Raw genomic sequence first — 24,853 nt, 5'->3', positions numbered from 1 at the left:
GTCCCGAGATTCTGAAGACGCGCACCTCTTCAACAGGAGGAGGAACGTACCAATGACCATGACTTTATTATCTACTCCCTTACCAACATCATCATCGTTTTTAATAATAGAAGGCTTAGCCACTCCAAGATACCAAACGTGACCACCTATTGATCCTAGACACTGTGTCACGTTTGCGTGATGAGTGATGCTGGAAAGTCTCAAGGGTGCATCATTGAGCGTCATTAGATAGAACCTGTTCCCCAAATCCACAGTGAGAGATCAAAGAAACAAACAAATCTTAAAACCTAAAAATCTCATACATACATATATATACACAAGTCACATCACATAGACTGGTGGTAGATTAGTCCCGCTCAGAGTTGAGGGATTCTAGAATCATCTAGGGAGAGAGTAGAGTAGAGAGGTACCGTGGGGTTCCTTTGGAGAGATCCAATTGAGCGTCGTTGGGACCAAAACGTTCACCATCACGAGAGACTTCGATGACTTGACCATACTCTGCGAAGTTCTCAGAAGTAGCTTCGATCGGTATCAGATTCACTTCCACAAGTGATTTCGCCATTATTGTAAAATTGTGACTTCACGAAACAAAAGATAATTGAAAGTGAAACAAAAGAAGAGAAACCCCAGCTCTTTTAGCACCGGAGCTGGGGTTTCTCTTCTTTTAGCTTGTTTTATCTTAATTTTCGGTTCATCCATCTCTTTGTTTTTTTCCAACGGCATCAGATATGGATTATTCAGATCTAGATTATGAAACTTAACCTTATCGCCTTTTGGACTCACGCTGCTTGTCTTCGTCTCTCTGTCAAGCTCAGCTACAGATCTGGTTGTTCCCTTTCACGGCAGAGGCAACCGTCAACCGATTCTTTCTGCCTCAGATGAAGAATCTCACCATCGCAGATCTAGATCTCCTTCCTCCTATGTCTTTTGGTTCTGGATCTGTCTCACAGCCTCTGAAACTTCTCAGCGGAGCATCATAAAGAGGAACGTACGACATCTCCATCCGGTTTTAATTTGTGGTTAAGGAGAATCTTGTATTTTAATCCGCTTGTGTGGTTTTCTTGTCTCAGATTTGTTTTAAGTTATCAAAGGTTTAGGTTTTGTTTGTCTTAATTTTGAAGTTCTAGATCTTGATTCGGGAAGTAATTGATTGGATGTAGTGTTTTTCACATGCTCGGGTTTTTTCCCCTTTGTTTCACCTCTTTTGGTCTTAGTTTCCGGGAGTGAGTTTGTACTCGCCGGCTTAATCCTCTGGAAGGATTGATATCTTTGCAGCCTGTGTAATTTCTTTCTCTTGTTGAATATCAATGAAATCCTTCAGCCGAAAAAAAAAAAAAAGTGAAGCAGATTGAGCTGTTTTTTTAACCACTCAAAAAAAAAAAAAAGTTTAAAATCGATCAGAAAACACCCAAAATATATTTGGGTTTTACTGTAAATTGAAAACATATACGATCAAACTTAAATAGAGATAAAATAAAGGGCTCATTTTGTATTTTCTGGATTGTTGTTTTTATAATCTTCTTTTCTTCTCGTCCTTTGGGTCCTTTGGTAGCCTGTAACCGTTGCTTCAGCACCTCATATGTACAAAGAAGCTTACGAAAGTGAACACATTGACTGAGATTTGCCTAAATTTTGGGCTTATTTTTTTTTACATTTCAGAGATGGAGCCATAACTCGTGCAAGCAAGGAACGTGGTAATGTGGAAGAGATGGTTCCTTAACATTAGGAAGACCAATTCTCTTCTCTTATTTTTAACGTGAAACAAATAAGCATAATCAAACATTGACAAGGTTATAGTATTTAAAACAATTATAAAACTTAATTTTATTTATAAAAATAAGATTAAATATTTATATATCTAAATCATTTAATAATGACAAATATATTTAAAACTAAGATACAACATTGCTTATATTTTAAAATTATTTCTATATACTTATTTAAGCAATGTTTTAGAATTTTAATTAGCTGTGATATGACATATTAGCATTTTTGTTAATCTAATAACTAACAAAAAAAATTTATATTTGTTTACAAAATAAAAAAGCAATATTTTTGAAATTATTTAATAAAATTATTTAACAGATTTTATTTATTGTTTCAGAAATCTTAAGAAACAATAACAAACTATTTAATTGGCTAAAACTTATTTTTTATACACAATATTCACTATATAAACAATACTAAGTGTATAAATATAATGTTGACAATATAAATATACATAATCTAATTGTAATTTTCAAATATAAAGTTAATATATACTAACATGTTATACCAATAACTGCAATAGTGTTAATATTAACACCAATCATTATTGTAAATTTGGCATATTAAGATCTCTAAACATGATCACATTGATTTATAATATCAAATCATGGGTCAATACATGTTTTGTTGGTTTTTTTTATATAAATTTTACGAATTTATAATTAATGAATTTGATATTGTACTTAAACCAAAATAGTAGTACCGACTATGGTCAAAATCGGAGTATGAAATTAAGTAAATTAAATATATAAATTACAAAATGTATAAAACAAATAAATTTTCTACTATTAACAAATAAATCCAAATTTCCGTTAATATGTTTCCACGCTGTACATCGTGGGTTACTATCGTTTCTGATATTATTTTTGCAAACAATTATCATCCAGTTTGAGGTACCAATCTTGAAGTTTTATTTTAATAAATATGTGGTTGAAAAAGAAAACATAATCACATATTGTGGGAATGATCCCCTTTTTAATAAAAGGGAAGTACACAACATAGTTTTTGTAGACTTTATATTTTTAATAAATGGTTACAAATAGGTTATAGATAGGTTATAGATTAATCCATATATTAATATTAATGGTTACACCTAAATATTATGGATATTCCAAATTGATAATATATCATTAATGGTAACAAATAAAATCATGGATATTTCAAACTATATTTTTTGAAGATTTTAGTCCTATATCACGTTGTTTCCAAAGATTTTTAAACACAATATTACAAATTTATTTTCCACAGATTTTATCGATAGACCACAATGTTAACCAAAGATAGATTACGAAATTGATAGATTGATTGGTTACAAGTTAAATAGTGGGTTACAAGATAGATTACGAAATAAAATTTAACTAGTGTTATAGCACGGATACTTATCTAAAATTATTAACAATATAAAACTTACAAAATAGGTGATTTTTCAAACCTTCATATTTAGCATATGATTTTATTGCATAATGTTTTATCCAAAAAAACTTTTTAAAACAATAACATAAATTATACTTTATATAAAAAATACAATATAAATAAAATGAATTTCAACTCGTTAGCACGGGTGTTAATCTAGTCTATACTATTAAAGCAAGAGTACTCACTAGACTCAAACTGGACCATGACTTTGTTTTGGTACGTTTTTCATTAAAAATGGTTAGAGAATCGCCTAATTTAATTAAATTATCCTATAGTTTAGATTTCTCTAAATGACGTTTATACCCTTTGGTCAACAACATATATACCACTGGGTTGAGACGCGGATCCTGTATGATCCGACAATAGTAGACTTCAAAACACGCGGATCTGTTTGTAATCTGGGTTGATACTATTCGGATCGTGTATTTGGTTTGATTCAAAAATAATTATTCTCATCGCCAAACAGAGGTATAATCCCTATAAATAAAGAAATTGATATCCGAGTATTTAATGGCTTCAGTAATATCAAATATTAACTACTACCATACTTAATCCTTATAATTAATACGAATATTAATAAAATTGAGAAATCTTTAATACTTATCGATTGTGACTTTGTTGCTTCCAAAATAACCAATAGATTAAATACGAAATTGTATATATATGTAAACTTATTTGGTTTGTTTTTATATTGTGATATATTTACGGAAACAACAAATCAACTTAATACAATTAAATAAAAACAAATCATCATATTGTTTAGATTTTTCAATATTTCTATAACAAAATTATAGTAATTGATTATGATTAGTAAAGAAGGAAAGAATACGCAGAAATTATATATATGTAAAGTTGTAAACTAATTTATTGAAAAGGTGTACTGTATTATCCCACATCGACTAAATATTTTGGAATATGGTTCATAATCACTATAAAGATATGACTAATATGTTTTGAGTACAAATGAGCAAGAAGTTTGATTTATTAGGTATCCAAATTTAACAGTTTAATTTGGTTCTATATTTGAGCATATTTAAATTTATATAGAATGTTTAAATTATTATAAATATTTGAACTCCGTCGAATGTATAAAATATTATAATATATTTAAAGTCTATAAAATATTTAAGTAATATTAATATTTTTACTCTTAAAATTTTTATATAAAACAAGTTTGAGTTAAACCCGTTAAAACAAGTATTTTATCAAACTATAAATTAAATTGGTTTTTTACAATTTTGCTGAGATTTGATATATCAAATATTAACTTCTAAATGATAACCAAAATATACCTAATCTCACTATAAATACAATGGTTTCCTAACCATTGAAATATCTCACACTAAAATTTAACAAGCAACTTCTCCTCTTTTGACGACAACCCAAAATAAAGAAAAATTCATCCTCATACAAAACTACTATCCGATATTACGGTGTGTCTATTCTCTTACAAAACTACTATCCGATATTGCAGGTGTCTATTCTCTTACAAAACTACTATCCAATATTGCGGTGTGTCTGTTTCCGTGAAAAGCTACATTCTACAAACTACTTATACCTATTAGGATTTTCAATTTACTGTATGACCTCAAATATACAAATAAACACTATATAAACAAAGAAAATAAATTGAAATAAAAATTTATATTACAAAAATATAAATTACAAAAAAGTAACTAACAAAATATATAATCCCGTGTTGCCTCCCCTAATTTTGTTTTAAAGGTACTAATTTTTTAAAAATTAAATAAAAACAAAATTAATTAAATGATGTGTTAATAACGGGCCAGCCTATGATGCCCAATGATTTCTATAGACATACTTTAGTTAGTCTTCTGGGCTTACTAAGAAGGCCATGTACGCGTTATCGACTAATATGGAGATATATGTTCTATTTGCCTTTTCGTTTGTCCAAAGAAAAAAAAAAAAGTTCTTTTGATGAACTATCAAAATTTTATTTTGTCACAAAACATCTGTATAAACAAAATGTATATTATCAAATTTTACAGAAAACTGTATTTAACTAATTTTGCTATATAAATGCAAAAAACTAAACTTAAAATGTAGGATCTTATCAAAATGTTTTTTTTTTTTTTTGAACTTGTTTGCTCTCTCAAGTCTCAAACTGTTAAATACATATAAAAGGTTCAGTACTGATGGAGATAAAGATAAAACTGTTAAATAATTTTGTCTTATTCTGAACATCTTCAAGTCACCAAAAATTACAAATAACGACACTTATCCTTTGACTCGTTTTTTATTTCTTTTACAGTGGTAAGGTATAGAGTGCAGCAATTACTCAAGTGTAAACAACAAAATTTGAAAGTATCTACTATTCTATATATATACTAAACCACAATGGTGGAGTTCTTAGCATTTTCCGCTCCGATGGAAATCTTGTTTAGCCATTTCTTTGTTTCCTCAACGATGGAATCGGCCAATTTGCTCTCATCTCTGCCACCCAAAAGGAAGAAAAATTGCAAAAATAGTTTCAACTTAAGATTCCTTATCACCAAATGAAATCGGTAATTGACAGCAAAGAATCATTCACATTAGAAAATAGTAGAGAATTTTCCACACAATATATATATATATATATATATATATAAATAAATAACTGTTCCAAAACAAAATTAAGATCAGGTCGAAGACGAATGAGTCAACCAAAAACAAAAGTAACATTTTTAGTATGAACACAGAAATCGGTAAATAAATGCTTACCTTAGTATATTTGACTCGAAGCCAAGGTTATTGAACACAGATGATAAAGCTTTCTTCCACTTATCGACTCTCTCAGGCTCACTCCGATACTCCCACTCCAGATTCCTGAAATTTTCGCCGAAAGCTCCCATATATCTTTTACACGTGGTGGCGTCTAACCTGAAGAATATGGGTATCACCACGAGCTTGCCTTTTTCCATCTGCTCTTCCATCTTCACAAGCTCATCCAAGCACCAGCGCGATTGGGTGTACCTCTCGGAGAAGATCGCCACGGCGATTCTACATTCCTCGATCGTATGGAAAAGGTTATTCAGATTCGTACCCCTATCCTCAACCTCGTCAATAAACACGTTGATCTTCTCTAATCTCATGGCCTTCACGAGAAAACTAACGAAGTTATTTCGAAGCTCATCTCCCCTGAAATTGATGAACACTTTGTACTGCGGCGGCGGAATGGATCCACCGGGACATGTGGAGGGGACCGCCGTGCGGAAAAAAAAAAAAAAAAAAAAAAAAAAAAAAAAAAAAGANAAAGAGTCTTCTTAGCTTTTCTCTTCTTCGTTGACTACGATTAGAAAACACGTTGTTTTTTTTGTCTCTGCATGAGTTCTCCTGCTTTAATATAATAATAATTAACACAACCGGTAAGTTGAAAAATGAAAAGCAATCAATATAAAATCAAGAAAGACCAAAAGCGTAAGGAAGGGTCTATTAAACGCTTTTTCAAATAAATAAAAAACTGAGATAGATACTTACAACAGCAACACGATAAGCATTCTCATTATCTGAGATAATTGATTTGGCAACATATCTAACTTTCAGTTTTATCTTCTCAATTAGATGCCCATCATTTAGGCTAAACTGCAGTGTTCATTCATTAGAAAAGAAAACACTAGCTGTGTCAAAATAACCAGATCCGATTTATCACATAAGTAGTAAAGAAGATCAAAATCATTGTGTTGGTAAATCCCTTTAATAACAACAATATCAATACCATCTCAGTAGTAAGATTTTTGGCAGTGGTTCCTGGACTAGCTACTACAGATTGAATAAAAAACATGTCTTCACACTGCATATGAGCAGGAGCTTCCGTTTGCGCTTTCAGGGTCACTAGATTCGAGTCAAACAAAGAAAATAAGTAAGTTGATCATCTAGCAATTTTTCTGGGGATTTGAAAACAGCATTATCTATTACGAAAAGAAAAAATTTCAGGGACAGACCTAACACAGCAGCGGAGGATCTTGGAAGAATAACACCAGTATCAGGCCTAATAAAATACTTGTGCGGAGCTGTGGCTATGACCTAAAAATTGACTCTTGAAAACCTTAGATACACAAAATCTCCCACTACGAAGAGATCAAAGCTTAAAAGACTACTGTAATGGTACTCATTTACCTTGAAAGTCACAAAATTGTCAGTATTGTTAGTCAAATAGAGAGGGCAAGAGCTATCTTTCTTCAGTTCAACTACATCAAAATCAAAAATCAACCAGTTGACACAGTATACTAAATGGAAATATAATCGAAGATTTATAGAGCTTACGATGAAACTGAAGGTCGACACGATCGATTGTCAGAGCTTGGTTTCTCATTCTTATGACTCGAGTTTTCTTTTAATGGATAAAAATATTGTAATGAGAGAAAGGGAGAGAGGAGTGAAAATATTTATAGTGGTGAGTTTTAATATATAAAATATATAAAAAAAAAATCGAGAGAAATATCACTATCAAGAAACATATTTTTGAAGTGAGTTTTAATATATAAAATATATAAAAAAAAAATCGAGAGAAATATCACTATCAAGAAACATATTTTTGAAGTGAGTTTTAATATATAAAATATATAAAAAAAAAATCGAGAGAAATATCACTATCAAGAAACATATTTTTGAAGTGAGTTTTAATATATAAAATATATAAAAAAAAAATCGAGAGAAATATCACTATCAAGAAACATATTTTTGAAGTGAGTTTTAATATATAAAATATATAAAAAAAAAATCGAGAGAAATATCACTATCAAGAAACATATTTTTGAAGTGAGTTTTAATATATAAAATATATAAAAAAAAAATCGAGAGAAATATCACTATCAAGAAACATATTTTTGAAGTGAGTTTTAATATATAAAATATATAAAAAAAAATCGAGAGAAATATCACTATCAAGAAACATATTTTTGAAGTGAGTTTTAATATATAAAATATATAAAAAAAAAATCGAGAGAAATATCACTATCAAGAAACATATTTTTGAAGTCAGCAAAAAATGTGAATGACTTTAGTAAAGTCTCCACTAACTAGAAGACAAATAAAAACTCCGGGCACTAACTAGAAGACAAATAAAAAGTGAAAATTATCCAGGATAACCTACTGTTCATAAAAAATAGCTACGATCCCACCTAATTTTTGTATTCCCTAGATAACTCACTTTTTATGTCAAGATTATTATAATTCCAAACCTACCCTTATAAAATATTTCTTTTTTTCACTGAAAATATATTGATAATATTGATAAGCTTGTTTTCAACAAAACAAGTAGGATACATACGCCCAAAAGAGGGAAGTGAAAGCCGACGGACGACATAATGTCCCCAGAAACAACAGCCGGAGGAAGAAGAGATTTCTTCGGAAACTAAACCCCAAACAAGGGAATCGATATAAGCTAGAAATACAACTCAGAACTTTTAAACTCAATTCGAAAGAGCACATAACCTTACACCAATAACAAAAGCAAAAAGACTTTTAACTGAAACGAGATAGATACCAAGAAAGCAAAGTGTCGCCCTCTTCTTTACAAGAAACCAGTGAATGAGATTTATCATAGATGCCCAGGCCAAACAAATGATAACATCTACCTCTTCCTATCATAATGAGATCCAATCTCTCCAAACCAAGACCTCTAAACCCGACAAGCAAGACCCATAATTGGAGAACAACTACGCTTGACTTTCGGATACGACGACGACGACATCAACGCCAAAAAACGCCTAAATAAGAAGCCTTCCAAAAAGCTAGCAGACCTAAACAGGACTCGAAAGCAGAGACAAGGAAAGAAGTCTAACCCCACGATTCACACCATTCTCAAAGGCGAGAACGACAACACGAGTCGGCTAACACCCACAAAGACCCACCGCAACCAACACTAAGAAGAGAGACCACCTGCAACTAAGGAGACTATACCCAATTTCAGAACAATTTGCCTTTCTCTTGGAACGGGAACAAGCCTAAAAAGAACCGATGGCTAAATCAAAGGGATAAGGAGAGCGGAAAGACAAAGGCTGGACTGACCAGAGCCCAAATCCAACCTCTATCGGCACGGCATAGAAGCAATTGCAAACACCAGGGAACCAGATCTAGATCGGGGAGCTAAATGGCGATATGACTTGATTTACACCGAAGATCCATCAGGTCCAACCTCCATTCTCTTCACGAGAACCACCCAAACAAAATTCTGTCCCCTCGACCGCTCCACACAAACTCAAAACCACTACTTGACAGAGAACTACGGAACCCCAATCGAAAGCCAAAAGAACTGTAAACCAAAGGCAAAGCTAAAGATAGACTAAGGAACCCTCTCACGGTAGAGGCGAGGAGCGCCGACTACCGGAGAGGGCGAAAGCAGATCTGAAGACTGTTGACGGCTAGAGCGAGTTCGAGAGAGGAAATATGTTTTTTTTTTTTTTTTACCCTTATAAAATATTTCTTACTAATGTAAAAACATTATTGATTTGTTTCATTCCACATATATACATATATACGAATTGTTTAATAATTAGACTAATGGGCCTTTAAAATTTAATATAGCCTAATTGGGCTTTTAAATGTGGAAAACATAATTTAAAAAATAACCTGGAGAGTAGATGACACCAACAAAAAAAAGAAAAACGAAACAAAAAAAAAACATCTGCGCCGTCGTTTGTGTCACCGGCTTCTCAACTCACCGACAACTGAAATTTCCTGTTCAATTATCATTCTTTGGCCGATTGTTCTCCATTGGTAAGGTAAACAGTGGTTGTGTTACAAAGATTATACGATTAAGCTTTATGATTGTACTTTTATCTACAACTACCTCCAATTTTTAATTCCCTTCGACAAACTTTGATTAATTATTTACTGTATAAGTAACAGTTTTTGTGGGATTGTTGAATTTGATGGAATAATTAGTTATAACATAAGACTTTTGATCAAACTAATTTTTTTTTTTTTTCTTTCGACTGTGTGTATCATCGTGCCAATTTTTTTTGTTTGTTTGTTAAGTTGTGTTTCTCTTTCTGTAATTTTTTATCTTGGCTAAATTGTTTGAATTTGGTTTAGTTTGCTTAACATTAAAAAGAAATCGATCAACAGCAGATTCGTATTATACATTTCAAGACACTTATTTCACTTTATATGATTTGTTTTTAAAAAGTTTTGATAATTCATTTGTTTTATGAATGTTTTACAGGATGGATGTTCAAACAAACATCGATTTAGGATTTCCAACGCGTTTGTTTTCACTTGGTTGTGAGCCAAAGCCCAAGAAAAGTATCAATTATCACAGCAAAGTTGATTTTCTCGAAGATGTTGAAATTGCTGTCGGAGAAGAAGTCTGGAACAACATCCGTGAATCTCCTCTTGGGGTAATTGTACGGTTTATTGATAACAAATTCACATGGTCTTCCAAGGTTGTGGAATATCTTCTCCTGAAACAACTTGTTTGTAAGAAGAAATACGAAATTTGGTGAAAAACCAGCTAGATTCTCTCTATCGGAGTTCGCAGAGATCACCACTTTGAACTGTGCAACTTTTCCAGATGATTGTGAGGGGTTTGAAGAGACAAAGCTGCATAAAGATTTGTGGAAAAAGATGAAAATCAAAGGGAAGATGAATCCTTGCAAAAATGATTTGAGAAAGGTGTGTAAAGATGTTGCGACATGGTCTTCAGATGAAGACAAGACTAGGTTTGCATATTTGTCTATAGTATCTGTCATCTTGGGATACGATGATAAAAAACGGCTTAGTTCTCAAACAGCTCGCATGGTTTTTGATAAACCAAAGTTTGAAAACTATCCTTGGGGCAGAATGGTTTTCAAGCAGCTGATTGAGTCTATGAAACGTCTAGATTATACGGCACAGTCGTATACAATACACAGGTTTATACAAGCCCTTCAAATATGGGCTTACACTGTTGTTCCCGCTCTCGGAGCGAAGATTGGTCGTCCATCAAACGTTAATGGCCCTCCTATTCTGAAGTTCAAAGGTTCAAAGGGCAAAAGCAACATTGATATCCATACCACCGTAGTACCACTTTTTTCCTCTTTTACACAATATCCATCAAGAGTTTCACTTTTTTCCTCATATACACAATATCCATCAAGAGTACCACTTTTTTCATCATCTGCACCACCCTCATCAATGGTGTCACTAGTTTCATCAATACCACTGGTTTCCTGTAAAATAAGATTATTAGATTAGTAAAGTGAATCAAAGGATCATGGAGTATAAAAAAAACTACTACCGAACAAGTCTGCTAAAAATACGAAGACTAACCCGAATAAACTCTGTAGACTAACTATAAGTCTAACAAACATATTTTTAAAGTCTATTAAAAATGCGAAGACTTTACCGAATAAACTCCGTAGACTAAGTATAAGTCTAAAAAACATATTTTTGAAGTCTGCTAAAGTTGCACAGACTTTACCAAAGTTTATAAAATTTCGCAGACTAACTATAAGTCTAACAAACATATTTTCGAAGTCTACCAAAAATGCGTAGACTGTATGCAAAGTCTATGAATCTCCGTAGACTAACTATAAGTCTGACAAATATATTTTTGAAGTCTTCCAAAAATGCGAAGACATTAATGAAGTCTGTGAAACTCCGCAGATTAACTATAAGTCTAACAAATATATTTTTATAGTCTTCCAAAAATGCGAAGACTTTAATGAAGTCTATGAAACTCCGCAGACTATAAGTCTGACAAATATATTTTTGAAGTCAGCCAAAAATGTGAAGACTTTAGTAAAGTTTATAAAACTCTGCAGACTAACTATAAGTCTAATAAAAATATTGTTTAAGTCCACCAAAAATGCATAGACTTTATGCAAAGTTTATGAATCTCCGCAGACTAACAACAAGTCTAACAAATTTAGTTTTCAAGTCTACGAAAAATGCAAAAACTTTACCGCAGTCTATCAAAACCCACAGACTAACTATAAGTGTAACAAACATATTTTCGAAGTCTAACAAACATATTTTCGAAGTCTACCAAAAATGCGAAGACGTTTACGTAAATCTGCTGACTTGTAGTAAATTTGATGATAAATCCTAGTCCACCAAAACAACACAGACTTTACACCAGTTTGTTTTCACGAAGTCTGTCAAAACATGACAGACTAATTAAACTTTCAGATTCCACATCAATAAGAGTTCTAGAAGAATTACCTCCATCTCTATGATTGTTGAATACTGGAGATTAAGGGTGCAGTTTTGTTTGTTCTTCACCATTTGTTGTGTTCAAACAACCTACAAACCAAAAGCTTATTAAAAAAAAAATTAGTACAATATTCAACGGAAAACAAACAAAACGATAACTTACAGTTTCCACTTCAATGATTTCCAAATTTTCAGATTTAACCAATGCTTTTGATATACTTAATATTGCAGAAGATGAACAATGGACATTGTTGGTAGATTGAAGATGAGAGGTAACTTAAGCGATTAATCTTTTTAAAAAATATTTCCTTTTTCATTTAATTCCCTTATTAAATTATTTCCTTTATTAATTCAAAGTTTAAATTTTCGTTTTCCTAATATTTCCATTTTTAAATTTTGTTTTCAAATAATATTCTGAACATTTAATGTTTAATTTTATGTGAGATTTTTATAATATTTCAGTAATTAAGAAGGAAAATGAATAATATTTTGAGGGATAATATGGTAAAAATGTGCTCTACAAATATTGTAAAATTTTGATAGGTTACTTTGGTTGTTTCTAATAAATTCTAGGTTATCATAGCAAATCTCCCTAAAAAAAAATCGAGAGAAATATCACTACAAGAAACAAGGTAGAAGGCGTCAGTTATTATAACGTCATAAGTTAAAGTGTTAAACGGACGTTAAAAGTTTAAGTGTGAAGCAATATAACGTTAACTTTGACTTTAACTATTCAGTATTCATTATCAATTACTGTAATATTTTTCTCAATTAAGTAGCAAATATTTTTCAGGTTGGTAACCCTAAACTCTTCGTCGTCTCTTTTGCAAAATTCAGAATATGAGAGAACGTAACCTTCGAGTACTCATCTGCTCATCGGAGCTTCTTTGTGGATTTGCAGCTTCGTTTCCATTGAAATTCTACTTTCTTACTTACTCCTTTCTTCTAAGCTTCTCTTCAGTTATTTACAAGGATTAGCAAATTTTGATTGGCCAAGGAGCATTTGGACATGTCTGCAGAGCTCAAATGTCTTCCGGTGAGATAGTGCCTGTGAAAGTTCTTGCCGCTGAGATTCTAATTAAAGAGGGGGAAAAATAGTGTCAGACAGGTAAGATATATCTGTGGATTGTAGTTGATGATTCAGTATGATATTCATTTCCAAAGATCATGTAACATTGACGTTAAATATAACGTCACTGAAGTCTTGTATTGAGCTGTTGCATAATTGTGTTTTTTTGTCTTCATCTTGTCTTGAAAATTGGAGTGTTGATGGAGTCGGTGGAAAAGGTTACTTCTACAAAATTATATACTAAATATATATGTATTTATATTACAAGCACATAACTTATATATGTATTTATATTACAAGCACATAACTTAAACATATAATAAAAGAGTTGTACTATGATATTTTCAAGTGGTCCGGTTTATTCACTTTGGATGTGCTTCCAACCGCGAAAAACAAGAGATAACCATATCCAAACATAATTTTGTACTCGTAGCTAATTGTGTCGCGATCACAAAAAAACATCCGAAACACCTTCAAACGTCAAAATTCGGCCTCCGGAATGGTCCAATGGAACGAACCCATTGCCTTGCCAAAAACACTCTTGGGGCTTTCCGAATTGGTATTATGGATCGTGTGGTTCCTCACGATATAAAATTTATGACGTTCTGTTTGTACTATATAGTCTTACGCAACAACCAAAAAAAAAAAAAAAAGAGGGAGGGATGCAACACGAGGACTTTCCGGGAGGTCACTCATCCTAGTACTACTCTCGCCCAAACACGCTTAACTGCAGAGTTCTGATGGGATCCGGTATATTAGTGCTGGTATGATCACATCCGTTAGTATATACCATGCAACGCATATATCGTTTTTTTAAAACTCAAGGGATTATTCAATGTGGGTCCCACTTGATATGTGGACTGATTTATTCACCTTGGACGTGCTTCCAACCGCGAAAAACTAGAGATAATCATATCCAAACATAATTTTGTACTCGTAGCTAATTGTGTTGCGATCACAAAAAAACATCCAAAACACCTTCAAACGTCAAAATTCGGATAAAAAATATAGTATGATATATGTTTTGTTAAACGTCAAAATTTTACGACGTTCTAATTATAATCATTTTGATTTCCTGCTCTCTTAAAGTTAAGTGACGCAAATTTTTTTACTCAGTCGATGTAACGTCGTTTAACAAAATGATGTTAAATTATTAACGACGTTAAGTATATAAACAAACGACGTTACAATCCGTGTTTCTTGTAGTGGGTTATTTTTCCACAACAAGGCGTTATTATGATTAATGGGTTAGAGTCTTCTTGATTAAACAGAGCAGATAATTACGGTTTTGCCACAGCTCGTCTGGTTCTCGTAGTGACAATGCCCAACTTCTTGAGCCGCTTCTAGAAAGTCTGTCAGGATGAGTGTTGGAGATTTTATTTTCTTTGTAATGCATTGACCACCTATGTCACCATCTCTTTCGAATTCCCAAATTCTCTCGCTAAATTTTCTTCAGGCCCTATCAATTTTATTCGAGAATATGAAGCAAAGTGTTATCCTAAATTTCAGCCAAATAGTTCCCTTAATAAAATAAACGACACAAGAGCCGTTAATGACAAAGAGTACAATAACTTAATGTGTAGATTAGAACCATGGAACGGTACAAATTTTCACGCTAAGACCATTTCGAATGTTTCCTTATTTTTACTTCTAAAATAGAGAAACTCTATAATAAATGTGACTTTTACTTTAATGAATACCTCTGTTTTTTCTTCTAAAAAAGAATATTTCATAGATATTTTTTATTTTATTTTACTATTAATACTTTTTACTTATAAAAGTTGTAAACTAACCTATTTATTTTAGTATTTGTGAAACTTTCATAAAATTATGATATTATTTAAATTTTTAACATTCATAAATATTAATTAAATATCACATTTATTAAAAGAAATACATTGGACAAATTTTTAGGGATATTGGTGGATCCGGAAGTAATTTACCAGAATATTAAATAATTTGTCTTTGTTATATTAAAAATAATATTATGGTATGAATAAAAACTAAAATATTCAAGTTATTTATATATAATAAGATTTTATATAAACCTCTACTTCATTAAATTATTATTAAACTATTTAAATATATATTTTATTTATTTTGATCATAAATATAAAAGTATTAAAAGTTGAAGGACCATTTTATAAATAAAAAAGTTCAACTCTATTATAGAGGAAAAAAATAGAAATATCTATTATAGAGGTAAAAATAGAGATGGGTTGAAGTAGATTTTACTCAAAAATAGAATTAAAAAAGGTGGGTTGGAGATGGTAAGGGAGATTGGTTATATACGTTTATATTCGTGTCAAACAAATTCCAGTGTATTGCCTTTTGCCTTTTGCCTTTTGTTTTATATATTTATAATACCAAAACGGTGATATTAGTCATCTAGTCCAACTTTTGGTTTTGTTGTAGAAGACGATGACGATCACCATGTTCTAATTTTGAGTTCCAAAATGTTAAATACATTACAGTAATATTTTTATATAGTTAAATAATTGAATTAAATTTTAGTGAAAAATAAAAAATCAAACCAATCAAATAGACAAATGTTGTAAGAGTTTCTAATCATATTCTAAAAATTTAGATACAACTTCTAATTTCTCTCTCTCACTTTTCTATACTATTTCTTAACATTTTAGTGTTCACTATTTAGAAATACGCTAAAACCCTCCCATTAAAGGTGTTTTAAGGGATCAAAAGAAGATTTTTAATCGATAAAATATAAAAAATATATATATAAATAAAATTTTAAAAAATAAAATAGAAACTAGGATTAAAAACACTTAAAGACTTAAATAACAATGAGAACCTATTCTATATATTGTTAGACTTAAACAACATAGTTTAGGCTCTTATTGTTGTTTAAGTTTTTTACGTGTTTTTAATCTTACATAAACAGGTGATTTTGGATCCTAAGGAGCATGGAAAGATGCTGAGGTGGATTAGAGCTATCAAGTGAAGAGGACCAAGGAGTTAGAACAGAAGGAATCAAGTCCAGAAGTCCACTCGACCACCACACTCGACCAGACACTCGATCGTGTGCGGTGAGGGACTCGACCGATTGGAAGAATTAGAAGAAGAGGCCACTCGACCATGCACTCGACCGAGCACCTGGTCGAATTGACTGAACCGCTTTTCTATTTTGTCTTCTAGCCATTTTAGGGCTTCTCCTCTCTCCTATATAAACTCCTTGTACTCTATGGCCGCAAAGAGAGCCACTTTTCAGAGAAAACAATATCTAAACCTAGTTTTTACCCTTTTGGGAAATATTTTACTTTTAGCTTTTTGCTTAGATCATTAGCTACCTTTTGTATTTTCTCTAGATTTTTGATACTTGTTGGTTCCATAACTTTCTAAGTATTGAGAATTTGAGTTTGTTTTCTTCTTCAATATTGTAGATCTTTGTCTTTTCTATCTAATGATCATGCAAGTTTCATTGATTTCTTGTTCATCATGTTTAGTGATTGTGATTAGTATGTAGAGATCTTAAGGATGGATTAGGCTGGATAAAGGTTATGGTTGTTTAGATTGGTCAAGCTTGCTTGTTTATATATCTCTTCTAGATTAGATGTGCTCTATGTTGTTCCTATACTGAGAGGGTAATGATAGATCTTAAGCTTCTTAGCAACACACCAATGTCTAAGTTGTTAGATAAGGCTAATGCTAGAGATTATCATGCTTAACCTAAGAGATTAGATGTTTAAGGTGATTTTTGACATTGATGATCTGGTTGTTTATTGCCTGCTTTTATATGTCTTAGCTAGTGAGAACTAGGTCTAGGAGTATCTAAGCTTGATTGTTATTATCATGAGAATGGATTAGCAAGTATTAGAAGATCATTGTCTAGAGATAGCTCATTGTTGATTGAGGTTTGTTGATCAGTTTAGATAACTTTGGCTTAAGTCCAGCCCATGAATCCATCCTTAGGACCTTTCTTTGTTTATTGATTTCTCTGTTTGAATACTGTTAATCGCTTGCTGTTTGATTTGCTTTTGTTTTGCTCTGTTTTGATTGTTGATCTTGGTTCTGTTCTTCGTATTTGTCCACTCGACCTAGTACTTGATCGAGCATCCGATCGAGTGCTTGCTCGAGCTCGTCCCAAAGTTCTTGTTTATGTCCTGCAACTTTCTTTTTTCATCATTCATGTTTTATTCATGTTGCATTCATTTCATTTCCTGTTTCATTGCATTGAATCCTGTTTAATCTTGTTGCATTTACTGTCTTGCATTAGTGTAGTACTTGTTCTTGTTAGAATCATTTCTGCTTTGTTTACTCTGTATACTTTGCATTTAGTCTTTCATCTAGATAGTTTTACATTCTGCATTTCATTATTGTCATTAGGTTGCTAGTTCTAAATCATAATCATATTTGGCTTAACTTAGATAAGTGTTCACATCCTGATTGATTGCATCACACTCATTATGGTTTGACATCCTTTATGCTACAACTACATAAGGGTAATTGAAACACCGTGCATCCACCTGTTCATTCATCATCTCTATCTTCATTCATCATCATCACACACCAAAAAGAGCAAGATTCATTTATACAAAGTGAGTTACCAAAATTTTATATAGTTTTTGTTTTGTCGTAAATAGAAAAGAATGTTTTTTAAAAATTTTACTCAATTTGTATAAAATATCAATTTAATACTGTATATATAATATATAAAGAATGAGAAAAACCATTTACTATGTGTACTTTCCATCTTTTTGCCAATTCGAATATATTCTAGAAACCCTAAAAAGCTACCTACCTATAACTCTCTATACTAGATTTTAATCCGTGTTACACCGTCTACATATAATTTTTATTATTATTTATATTTTATGTTGTATCTGTTTTTTAAATATTGGATGTTTTTTAAATAGAGGAATAATTAAATTTTCGGTCGTTTGTGTGGTTAACTGTTTATATAATTTTTTAACCCGCAATACACTTCATGACCATTTGTTTATTATATTTTTTGTTTGTTTTGTTTAGTGTTTGAGATTCCATTTTGAATTTTAATTATTATAACAAAAATAACGATTTAGATACATAATAAGTAATTTATATGTTGTGATTAAAAATCATATTTTCCCTAATAATTTGATTATTTACATAATCTTAGTTAAATCAACTTGATTTTATATGTCAAATATTCTAATATTAGTAGTGTTAACAAATAATAAAATGAGGATTTAACCCGTGTTAGCACAAATTAAATGATATTTTATTAATTCCAACATGTTCTATTTATAACTCATCTACTATATAACCATATTATATAGTATTTTAAACTTTTTTAATTTTACAGATTTGTAATATTTTAAAATTTTATTATGTTTATATAATATTTAAATAAATGCGAATCGAAATTCTTCTTACGTTAAGAATCACAGCTTATAGGTTTTGAAAAACAAAATGAGAATCAAATTATTTTTTTCTCTGATTACAAAAGATTCAGAGATAGAATATTTTTATATACAATAGAAGGTGTTGTTAAAGATATTGTAACTTTTTTTTAAGTTGGAATGTAATGTAAAATATTTAGGAAACAAAATTTGAATTAATACTATTTTTGGAAATTTTTAAGAATTAACTTTATAAATAAATTTTTAAATAAATACAAATAAAATAGTACAACCCAAAATATACTTAAAAAAATGTATGTATAGATAATCCAAATCATTCCTCCATAATAATCATCTTCTTCGTCCTTGGGTCCTTTGGTAGGCTGCAAGTCTGCAACCGTTGCTTCAGAACCTCACATGTAGAAAGAAGCTTACGAAAGTGAACACATTGACTGAGATTCGCCTAAGATTTGGGCTTATTTTTTTTACATTTCATTTACATAGACAAACAGAAACAGAGATGGAGCCATAGCTTCTCCACGAAAAGGAACTTGGAAATGTGAAAGTGGAAGAGGTGGTTCCTTAACATTTGGAAGACCAATTCTCTTCTTATTTTTTTAACTTGAAACAAAATAAACATGACAAAGGTTGAACTGGTGGTCTCCGATTCAATTGGTTCAATAGGTTTTGAGCTAGGACGATGATGTCTCCTCCTCTTTGAGTTCTTCAAATCGGAAGATGACTCCATTGTTCTTCCTGAAATCATATGTCCTCTCATCCACCACCTGAGAACATATCAATCATAAATTAATTAATGTCCTCGATACAAAAATATGATTACTAATATATTCACTCACATCAGTGTCGCTGAGCTCAAGGTTGTAGAAGTCCATGGAGGTGTCACTGAAGAGCGGTCCAACATGCCAAGTAACACGGTTGTATTTAACAAACTTAGTTCCTGAGACCCTGAAGACGCGCACCTCTTCAACAGGAGGAGGAGCGAACAAGTGACCATACTTTGATTCTACAACTGTTGTACTTGTACCTACTACTCTCCTTGTATCATCATCACCGACTTCAATAAGAGATGGCTTAGACACTCCGAGATACCAAACACGAGCTCCTATTGATCCTATGCACTGTGTCACGTTTGCGTGATGAGTGATCTTTGAAAATCCAAAGGATGTATCTTGTAGCGGCATAATATATAGCCTGTCACACAGTGAGAAATGTGATTACAGAAACAAATCTTGAATTTAATTTTGGATCGGGACAGAATAGACCAAAGTCAGCGAAGGTCCAACTGAGCGTCGTTGGGACCGAAATGATCACAATCACGAGAGGGTTCGATGATTTGACCAAAGTCAGCGAAGGTCTCATAAGTAGCTTCGATCGGAATCAGATTGATCACTTTCTCCATCGTTGACCTCCTCCACAAGAAAATCAAGATTCCAAGCTATTTATACTCAAAAAACAAAAAAAAGTTATTTAAATTAATAATCAAAAGTTATTTAAATTTTGGGCTTTCTTGTCTAATTTTAAAGTATGGGGTTAAAGTGAAAATTGTGAGGAAAATAAGGAACCATTCTTCTTCTCCTTTCTTTTGTCTGTCTCTCTTGGTCTTCTTGTATTGGTCAGATCAGAGAGAGCATTTTGGGGTGGGGGAGAGAAAAGAAAATGAGCGGAGCCGGAAAGAAAGTGGCGGATGTGGCATTCAAAGCTTCGAGGACGATAGACTGGGATGCTATGGCTAAGGTTCTTGTCTCCGATGCGGCTCGCAAAGAGTTCTCAAGTCTTCGTATTGCTTTCGATGAGGTTAACTCTCAGCTCCAGACCAAATTCAGCCAGGTCTCTCTCTCTCTTCCTCTTCTTTCTCTCCATCTATTTTATATTCAGATCATCTATTTTGAATCATCCCTTACCTACTTACTTCTTTTGTTTTGGATCAGGAGCCGGAACCCATTGACTGGGATTTGTATAGAAAAGGGATTGGGTCTGGCATAGTTGACATGTACAAAGAAGCTTATGACAGTAAGTATACTTATTACTCTCTGCTCTTTCATTTGTGTTTCCTTTTGTGATTGCTATAAGTTTTGGGTATTGATAGAAGAAACTAAGCATTTCTTTTGCTGTTTCTGTTTGCTCTGTACTTGGTGAAATTGTGTGGAGAGAAGGAAGAAATGTATAATGAACCAAAGTTGAAATATTTTTATTGCTGCAGGCGTTGAAATCCCCAAGTATGTGGACAATGTAACTCCTGAATACAAGCCCAAGTTTGATGCTTTGGTGAGTAGTAGATAGTTAACATATTTCAACTTTTAAAAAGTTTTTTCATACCAAGTTTTATAGTGGCTTGTCTCATGCTATGATTAGTTGGTAGAACTGAAAGAAGCAGAGCTAAAAACCCTAAAGGAATCTGAGCGACTGGAGAAAGAAATCATTGATGTCCAAGAGATTAGCGTAAGTAATTTTGAAATAAATTTATGATAACAAGATAAGATGTAGAACAAGGAGGGATTCTGATGCATATATCTTGCTTGTGTTGTTGGGGTTGATCACAGAAAAAGCTAAGCACAATGACAGCGGATGAGTACTTTGAGAAACATCCAGAGATAAAAAAGAAGTTTGATGATGAAATCCGCAACGACTACTGGGGATACTGAGAGCATTATTTCGAAAAAACACTCTCTACTTTGTCTTCACTGTGAATTTGTGAAGCTTATATCATAACAATAAGCAGTGATTTTCTACCGATAGACTCCTTTGGTTTGAGTTTAGCAAATTCACAACGTTTTTCTTTTTCTTTAATCAACATATACCAACAGGAAAAAAGCTTATAAATTGAGGTGTGTTATGTTGGTGACAAAAGGTAGTAACAAATTTAGCTTCACACTCTGTATTATGGCTATTTGAGGAAACTGTATATACCATTGTAGTAGCTATAACTTGTACGGAGCGCAAAAATAACTTCTTTTTTTAAAGCCAGAGAGTTTGAAACTGTCCTCAATGCACAACAAAATAATGAACTATTTTTTTGTCAAAAATTTGCAAAGTAGCATTTAACAAAAGAGGAGTCTCCGGCTTAAACTGCCCCCAAAAAAACTTCGTAGCAGCAAAGCAAAGTAATATCCCATTAGCAAAAGCTTCTTCTGACCAAAGCTGATCCGCTAGTATAATCCCATTAGCAAAGCTTCTTCTGACCAAGCTGATCCGCTAGCACAGCTTCCTCGTTCTTCTGCATAGCTTTCTTGGCTAGTTCGTAGCCAGCAAAGTTCATAGCACCAAGAGGAGCCCCCCAGAAGAATCTCGGGACTGCTCCTTTGAACAAACCAAGCGGTCCTTCATTACGCAGAATCGAGACTACAACCATTGACATTGAGATCGGTCTCCCTGGTGTTGCAGTCATCATTCTCGTCTTCATCACATCTGCTGCTATACCTCCTGACACCGCCCCAACCGCTATTGTTTCCCATGCCTCGAGTTCTCTTCCCAGCGCTTGCGCCACCATCTACAATACCCACACAAAACCCCAATCAATACAACAAATACAGTTTTGACCATTTTGATAATCTCATCATTTCGGTTTTCTTACCTTTTTGGACTCTGCGTACAGTCCCATGCCAACAACGTATAATGGAACTTCACGGCAAAGAGTTGCGCCTGTCCCACGGAAAAAGCCCCTTGGACCATCTTGCTTCCACGTCCCTACAATGGCTTCCCCAACATTATTAAACATGCCAGCCTGCAACCGTTGCTTCAGCACCTCACATGGAATCCGCACAGCTGTGCCTAATAGCGTGCTGCAGAATGATGCAATCGATTGAACCTGCATCAAATGCTCAACATTGCTTAATGAGTACAAAGCACAAAGATCAGAAAGCGCAAATGCAAAAAATGTAACCGTTAACCGAAAGCAGTTGGGTTCTTCTTCAGAAACCATATACAACTATATCAAACCAAGCGATTAAGAGACCCTACAGCCCCAGCAGCATCAGGAATATATTATTATAGCCATGAACTATAGAGGGCAAAAGCAGTGGTGAGGTTCGAGGAAAACGCTATAATGTTGGGTTTTCCAGAGGACAAGTGGAGTTTTGAAGTCATTTAATACTAGCTTCTTCAGTAACGCAACATCTATAGGAACCCATAATAATACATAATCTTGAAGCAAAAATTAGAACAGTGAGTAGAGTGATCATCACCTGAATTTCTGGGAGATTGGGAGCAAAATTGATCAACACTAGTTTGCTTGCTTCGAATATTCCTGTCCGCAGGCCATGGCTACAATGATGAAAGAGATTAAACCAAATGAAAATGAAATTTCACAAGTAGAACTAAAAGTATCTTTGATTTGAAACAACTGAAAAGACCTTGAAAATTGTCCAAGAATTGCTGGTTCGAATGTTTTTCAATTACCTCTCCTCACAATTTGTTCCGATTGGAAAAACATTCATAGAAACTCAAAAAAATCTTTTTAGAGTTTGGTTTCCAAGTTCTTTGTTTACCTTTTCTCGTGATGGGAGTATCTAATTTTTTTAAAAAAATAGCATTAAATTATATTTGGCAAACATCACATGGTGTTCCACAAGATTGATCGGTATGTTTATCCTTTGTCTCTCGTTAGGTTCATTCATTAGAGAGTTGTATATATGAGGCGGTAAGGAAGGACAAAAAACATCATCCTCGACTCCGAAAAATGTTTTGAGACATTCCCAACAACTTAATTCCACTAGTGCATTATTGCTCATTAACTTGGTGTTATATGCTTGTTGATGTGAGAAACAACAAATAGATTGATTCGGAAGTGAAATAAGATCTGGGCAGACTTTCGGTTTAAATCAATAAAAACGATGGAGAACAGCGAACTAAATTTTGTATAGAATATTTCTCTTGTTCTGGGTGAAAGTTACATGAAAATTTTTTTTTACAATCATTCACTATTTAAACTAAACAATCTCGAATTTTCGTTCAACTTCCTCCCCGAATCTCGCCCGCGATCTCTTGACTTTATCCTCTGCCTAACTCGTCGTCGCAACATAATTCTCCTCCTAGGCTCACGTCAGGCCCATTAACAGGCTTATGTCTCGTTCCTTAGCGGGTTTTTCTATGGGTCTTCATATCGGCGAAACCCAATACCAACAATACTATGAACTTTTCTTTTCTTGTTTTTGCAAATTTTAAAATTACCAAGATAATCAATTATGATTAGTTTTTTTTTTGTTTGCAACAAAAATTAGCTCCTTTGAGAAATACTCAGTTGTCGTTATTACTTATTTAGTAGTGGATTGTCCCACTAGAGGTAATTTTTCTTTCTTATGCAAATAAGAAGAAGTAAGCACGTGACAACTTGGAAACATCGTTTGTGGTATCAAATATTTATACGCCATATATAATCCAACTGATTTTAAAGTTGAATCTTTTTATAGGCAAACAATTTTGAAATTGATTGCTTCCAAACAAACAAACATAAATCTTTACGAAATAATGCGTTTTAAAATCTACATATCAGAATCACTTGACAAAATATGTCAACCAATCTAAAAAATAAAATCATTGACTTCTAAGATAAATTACACAATGCACTATAAATACAGCTTGATGTGTTGTTTCACTGATCTCCATGGATTAATGTATCATGTGAGTTTTAGACATGTTAAGCTTCTTTTAGATGTTTAAAAAAAAAAATTAAAGTAAGTTTTTCATTTTTATATTTTAGAACAATACGAATGACAATTTTATGAAGAAAATGTGCTTACACGTATGACGTACTTTTCCATTAATTTTATTAGTACTAATAAACTGTACTTTGTACAATAAGATGTAAAAATATATTATTTTAATATTATATGAAATATCAGCCAGAAAATAAAAAAAAGCACGCGAGGAACCCAAAGCGGCAACACACTGATATGATAGCCAATGAAACCACAACACCAATAGCCTAATAATATCAATCAGCTAATCTTAGGTCTGAGAGCACAGAAAATAAAATAAAAAGTTAACGTTGCAAATATATGTATTTAAAAAAAACGAGGAAAAATAAATTAGGTAAAAATTCACAAAATATATTTAGTATTATTATTACATAGAAAAACAAAATACTGGAAGAAGAAAAAAAAAAAAAAAA

General features: G+C 32.5%; 4 protein-coding genes and 1 pseudogene across 4 annotated transcripts; 1 reads left to right on the top strand and 4 right to left on the bottom strand.

The window, feature by feature from the left end:
• Nucleotides 1-624, bottom strand: part of LOC104792137 — a 1,152-nt pseudogene extending 528 nt beyond the window's left edge.
• LOC104703273 (vesicle-associated protein 1-4) lies at nt 5,532-7,495 on the bottom strand. Its single transcript, XM_010419252.1, has 7 exons — nt 7,447-7,495; nt 7,300-7,370; nt 7,125-7,206; nt 6,899-7,014; nt 6,661-6,765; nt 5,905-6,344; nt 5,532-5,637 (listed from the first exon to the last, which is right to left on the bottom strand). The coding sequence occupies exons 1-7, from the start codon at nt 7,493-7,495 to the stop codon at nt 5,532-5,534; spliced, it is 969 nt and encodes a 322-aa protein (XP_010417554.1).
• On the bottom strand, nt 19,165-20,146 carry LOC104703264. The gene is made up of 3 exons (XM_010419239.1): nt 20,031-20,146; nt 19,584-19,938; nt 19,165-19,511 (listed from the first exon to the last, which is right to left on the bottom strand). The coding sequence occupies exons 1-3, from the start codon at nt 20,144-20,146 to the stop codon at nt 19,419-19,421; spliced, it is 564 nt and encodes a 187-aa protein (XP_010417541.1). The 3' UTR covers nt 19,165-19,418.
• LOC104791965 (ATP synthase subunit d, mitochondrial) lies at nt 20,340-21,534 on the top strand. Its single transcript, XM_010518010.2, has 5 exons — nt 20,340-20,574; nt 20,676-20,757; nt 20,948-21,012; nt 21,100-21,186; nt 21,288-21,534. The coding sequence occupies exons 1-5, from the start codon at nt 20,404-20,406 to the stop codon at nt 21,387-21,389; spliced, it is 507 nt and encodes a 168-aa protein (XP_010516312.1). The 5' UTR covers nt 20,340-20,403; the 3' UTR covers nt 21,390-21,534.
• On the bottom strand, nt 21,680-24,348 carry LOC104703254 (S-adenosylmethionine mitochondrial carrier protein-like). Its single transcript, XM_010419230.1, has 5 exons — nt 24,339-24,348; nt 23,097-23,118; nt 22,929-23,007; nt 22,319-22,552; nt 21,680-22,234 (listed from the first exon to the last, which is right to left on the bottom strand). The coding sequence occupies exons 1-5, from the start codon at nt 24,346-24,348 to the stop codon at nt 21,908-21,910; spliced, it is 672 nt and encodes a 223-aa protein (XP_010417532.1). The 3' UTR covers nt 21,680-21,907.

Source organism: Camelina sativa, chromosome 1 (genome assembly GCF_000633955.1).
Source record: "Camelina sativa cultivar DH55 chromosome 1, Cs, whole genome shotgun sequence".
NCBI lineage: Eukaryota > Viridiplantae > Streptophyta > Magnoliopsida > Brassicales > Brassicaceae > Camelina > Camelina sativa.
The sequence above is the reverse complement of the archived record's forward strand: the minus strand, read 5'-3'. Positions and strand labels throughout refer to the sequence as shown.

Excerpts from the sequence above, each read along its gene's own strand:
- LOC104703264 (XM_010419239.1), bottom strand. The coding sequence starts at position 20,146 with ATGGAGAAAGTGATCAATCTGATTCCGATCGAAGCTACTTATGAGACC. Across the intron at positions 19,939-20,030 it reads TTCGGTCCCAACGACGCTCA|GCTATATATTATGCCGCTAC; the intron begins GTTGGACCTTCG and ends ACTGTGTGACAG. Across the intron at positions 19,512-19,583 it reads TTGAGCTCAGCGACACTGAT|GTGGTGGATGAGAGGACATA; the intron begins GTGAGTGAATAT and ends ATATGTTCTCAG.
- LOC104791965 (XM_010518010.2), top strand. The coding sequence starts at position 20,404 with ATGAGCGGAGCCGGAAAGAAAGTGGCGGATGTGGCATTCAAAGCTTCG. Across the intron at positions 21,013-21,099 it reads AGCCCAAGTTTGATGCTTTG|TTGGTAGAACTGAAAGAAGC; the intron begins GTGAGTAGTAGA and ends TGCTATGATTAG. Across the intron at positions 21,187-21,287 it reads TTGATGTCCAAGAGATTAGC|AAAAAGCTAAGCACAATGAC; the intron begins GTAAGTAATTTT and ends GGTTGATCACAG.
- LOC104703273 (XM_010419252.1), bottom strand. The coding sequence starts at position 7,495 with ATGAGAAACCAAGCTCTGACAATCGATCGTGTCGACCTTCAGTTTCAT. Across the intron at positions 6,345-6,660 it reads ATGCTTATCGTGTTGCTGTT|TACAAAGTGTTCATCAATTT; the intron begins GTAAGTATCTAT and ends CCGCCGCCGCAG. Across the intron at positions 5,638-5,904 it reads TTCGAGTCAAATATACTAAG|AGATGAGAGCAAATTGGCCG; the intron begins GTAAGCATTTAT and ends TTTGGGTGGCAG.
- LOC104703254 (XM_010419230.1), bottom strand. Across the intron at positions 23,008-23,096 it reads ATTCTTGGACAATTTTCAAG|CCATGGCCTGCGGACAGGAA; the intron begins GTCTTTTCAGTT and ends TCATCATTGTAG. Across the intron at positions 22,235-22,318 it reads TGTACGCAGAGTCCAAAAAG|ATGGTGGCGCAAGCGCTGGG; the intron begins GTAAGAAAACCG and ends TGGGTATTGTAG.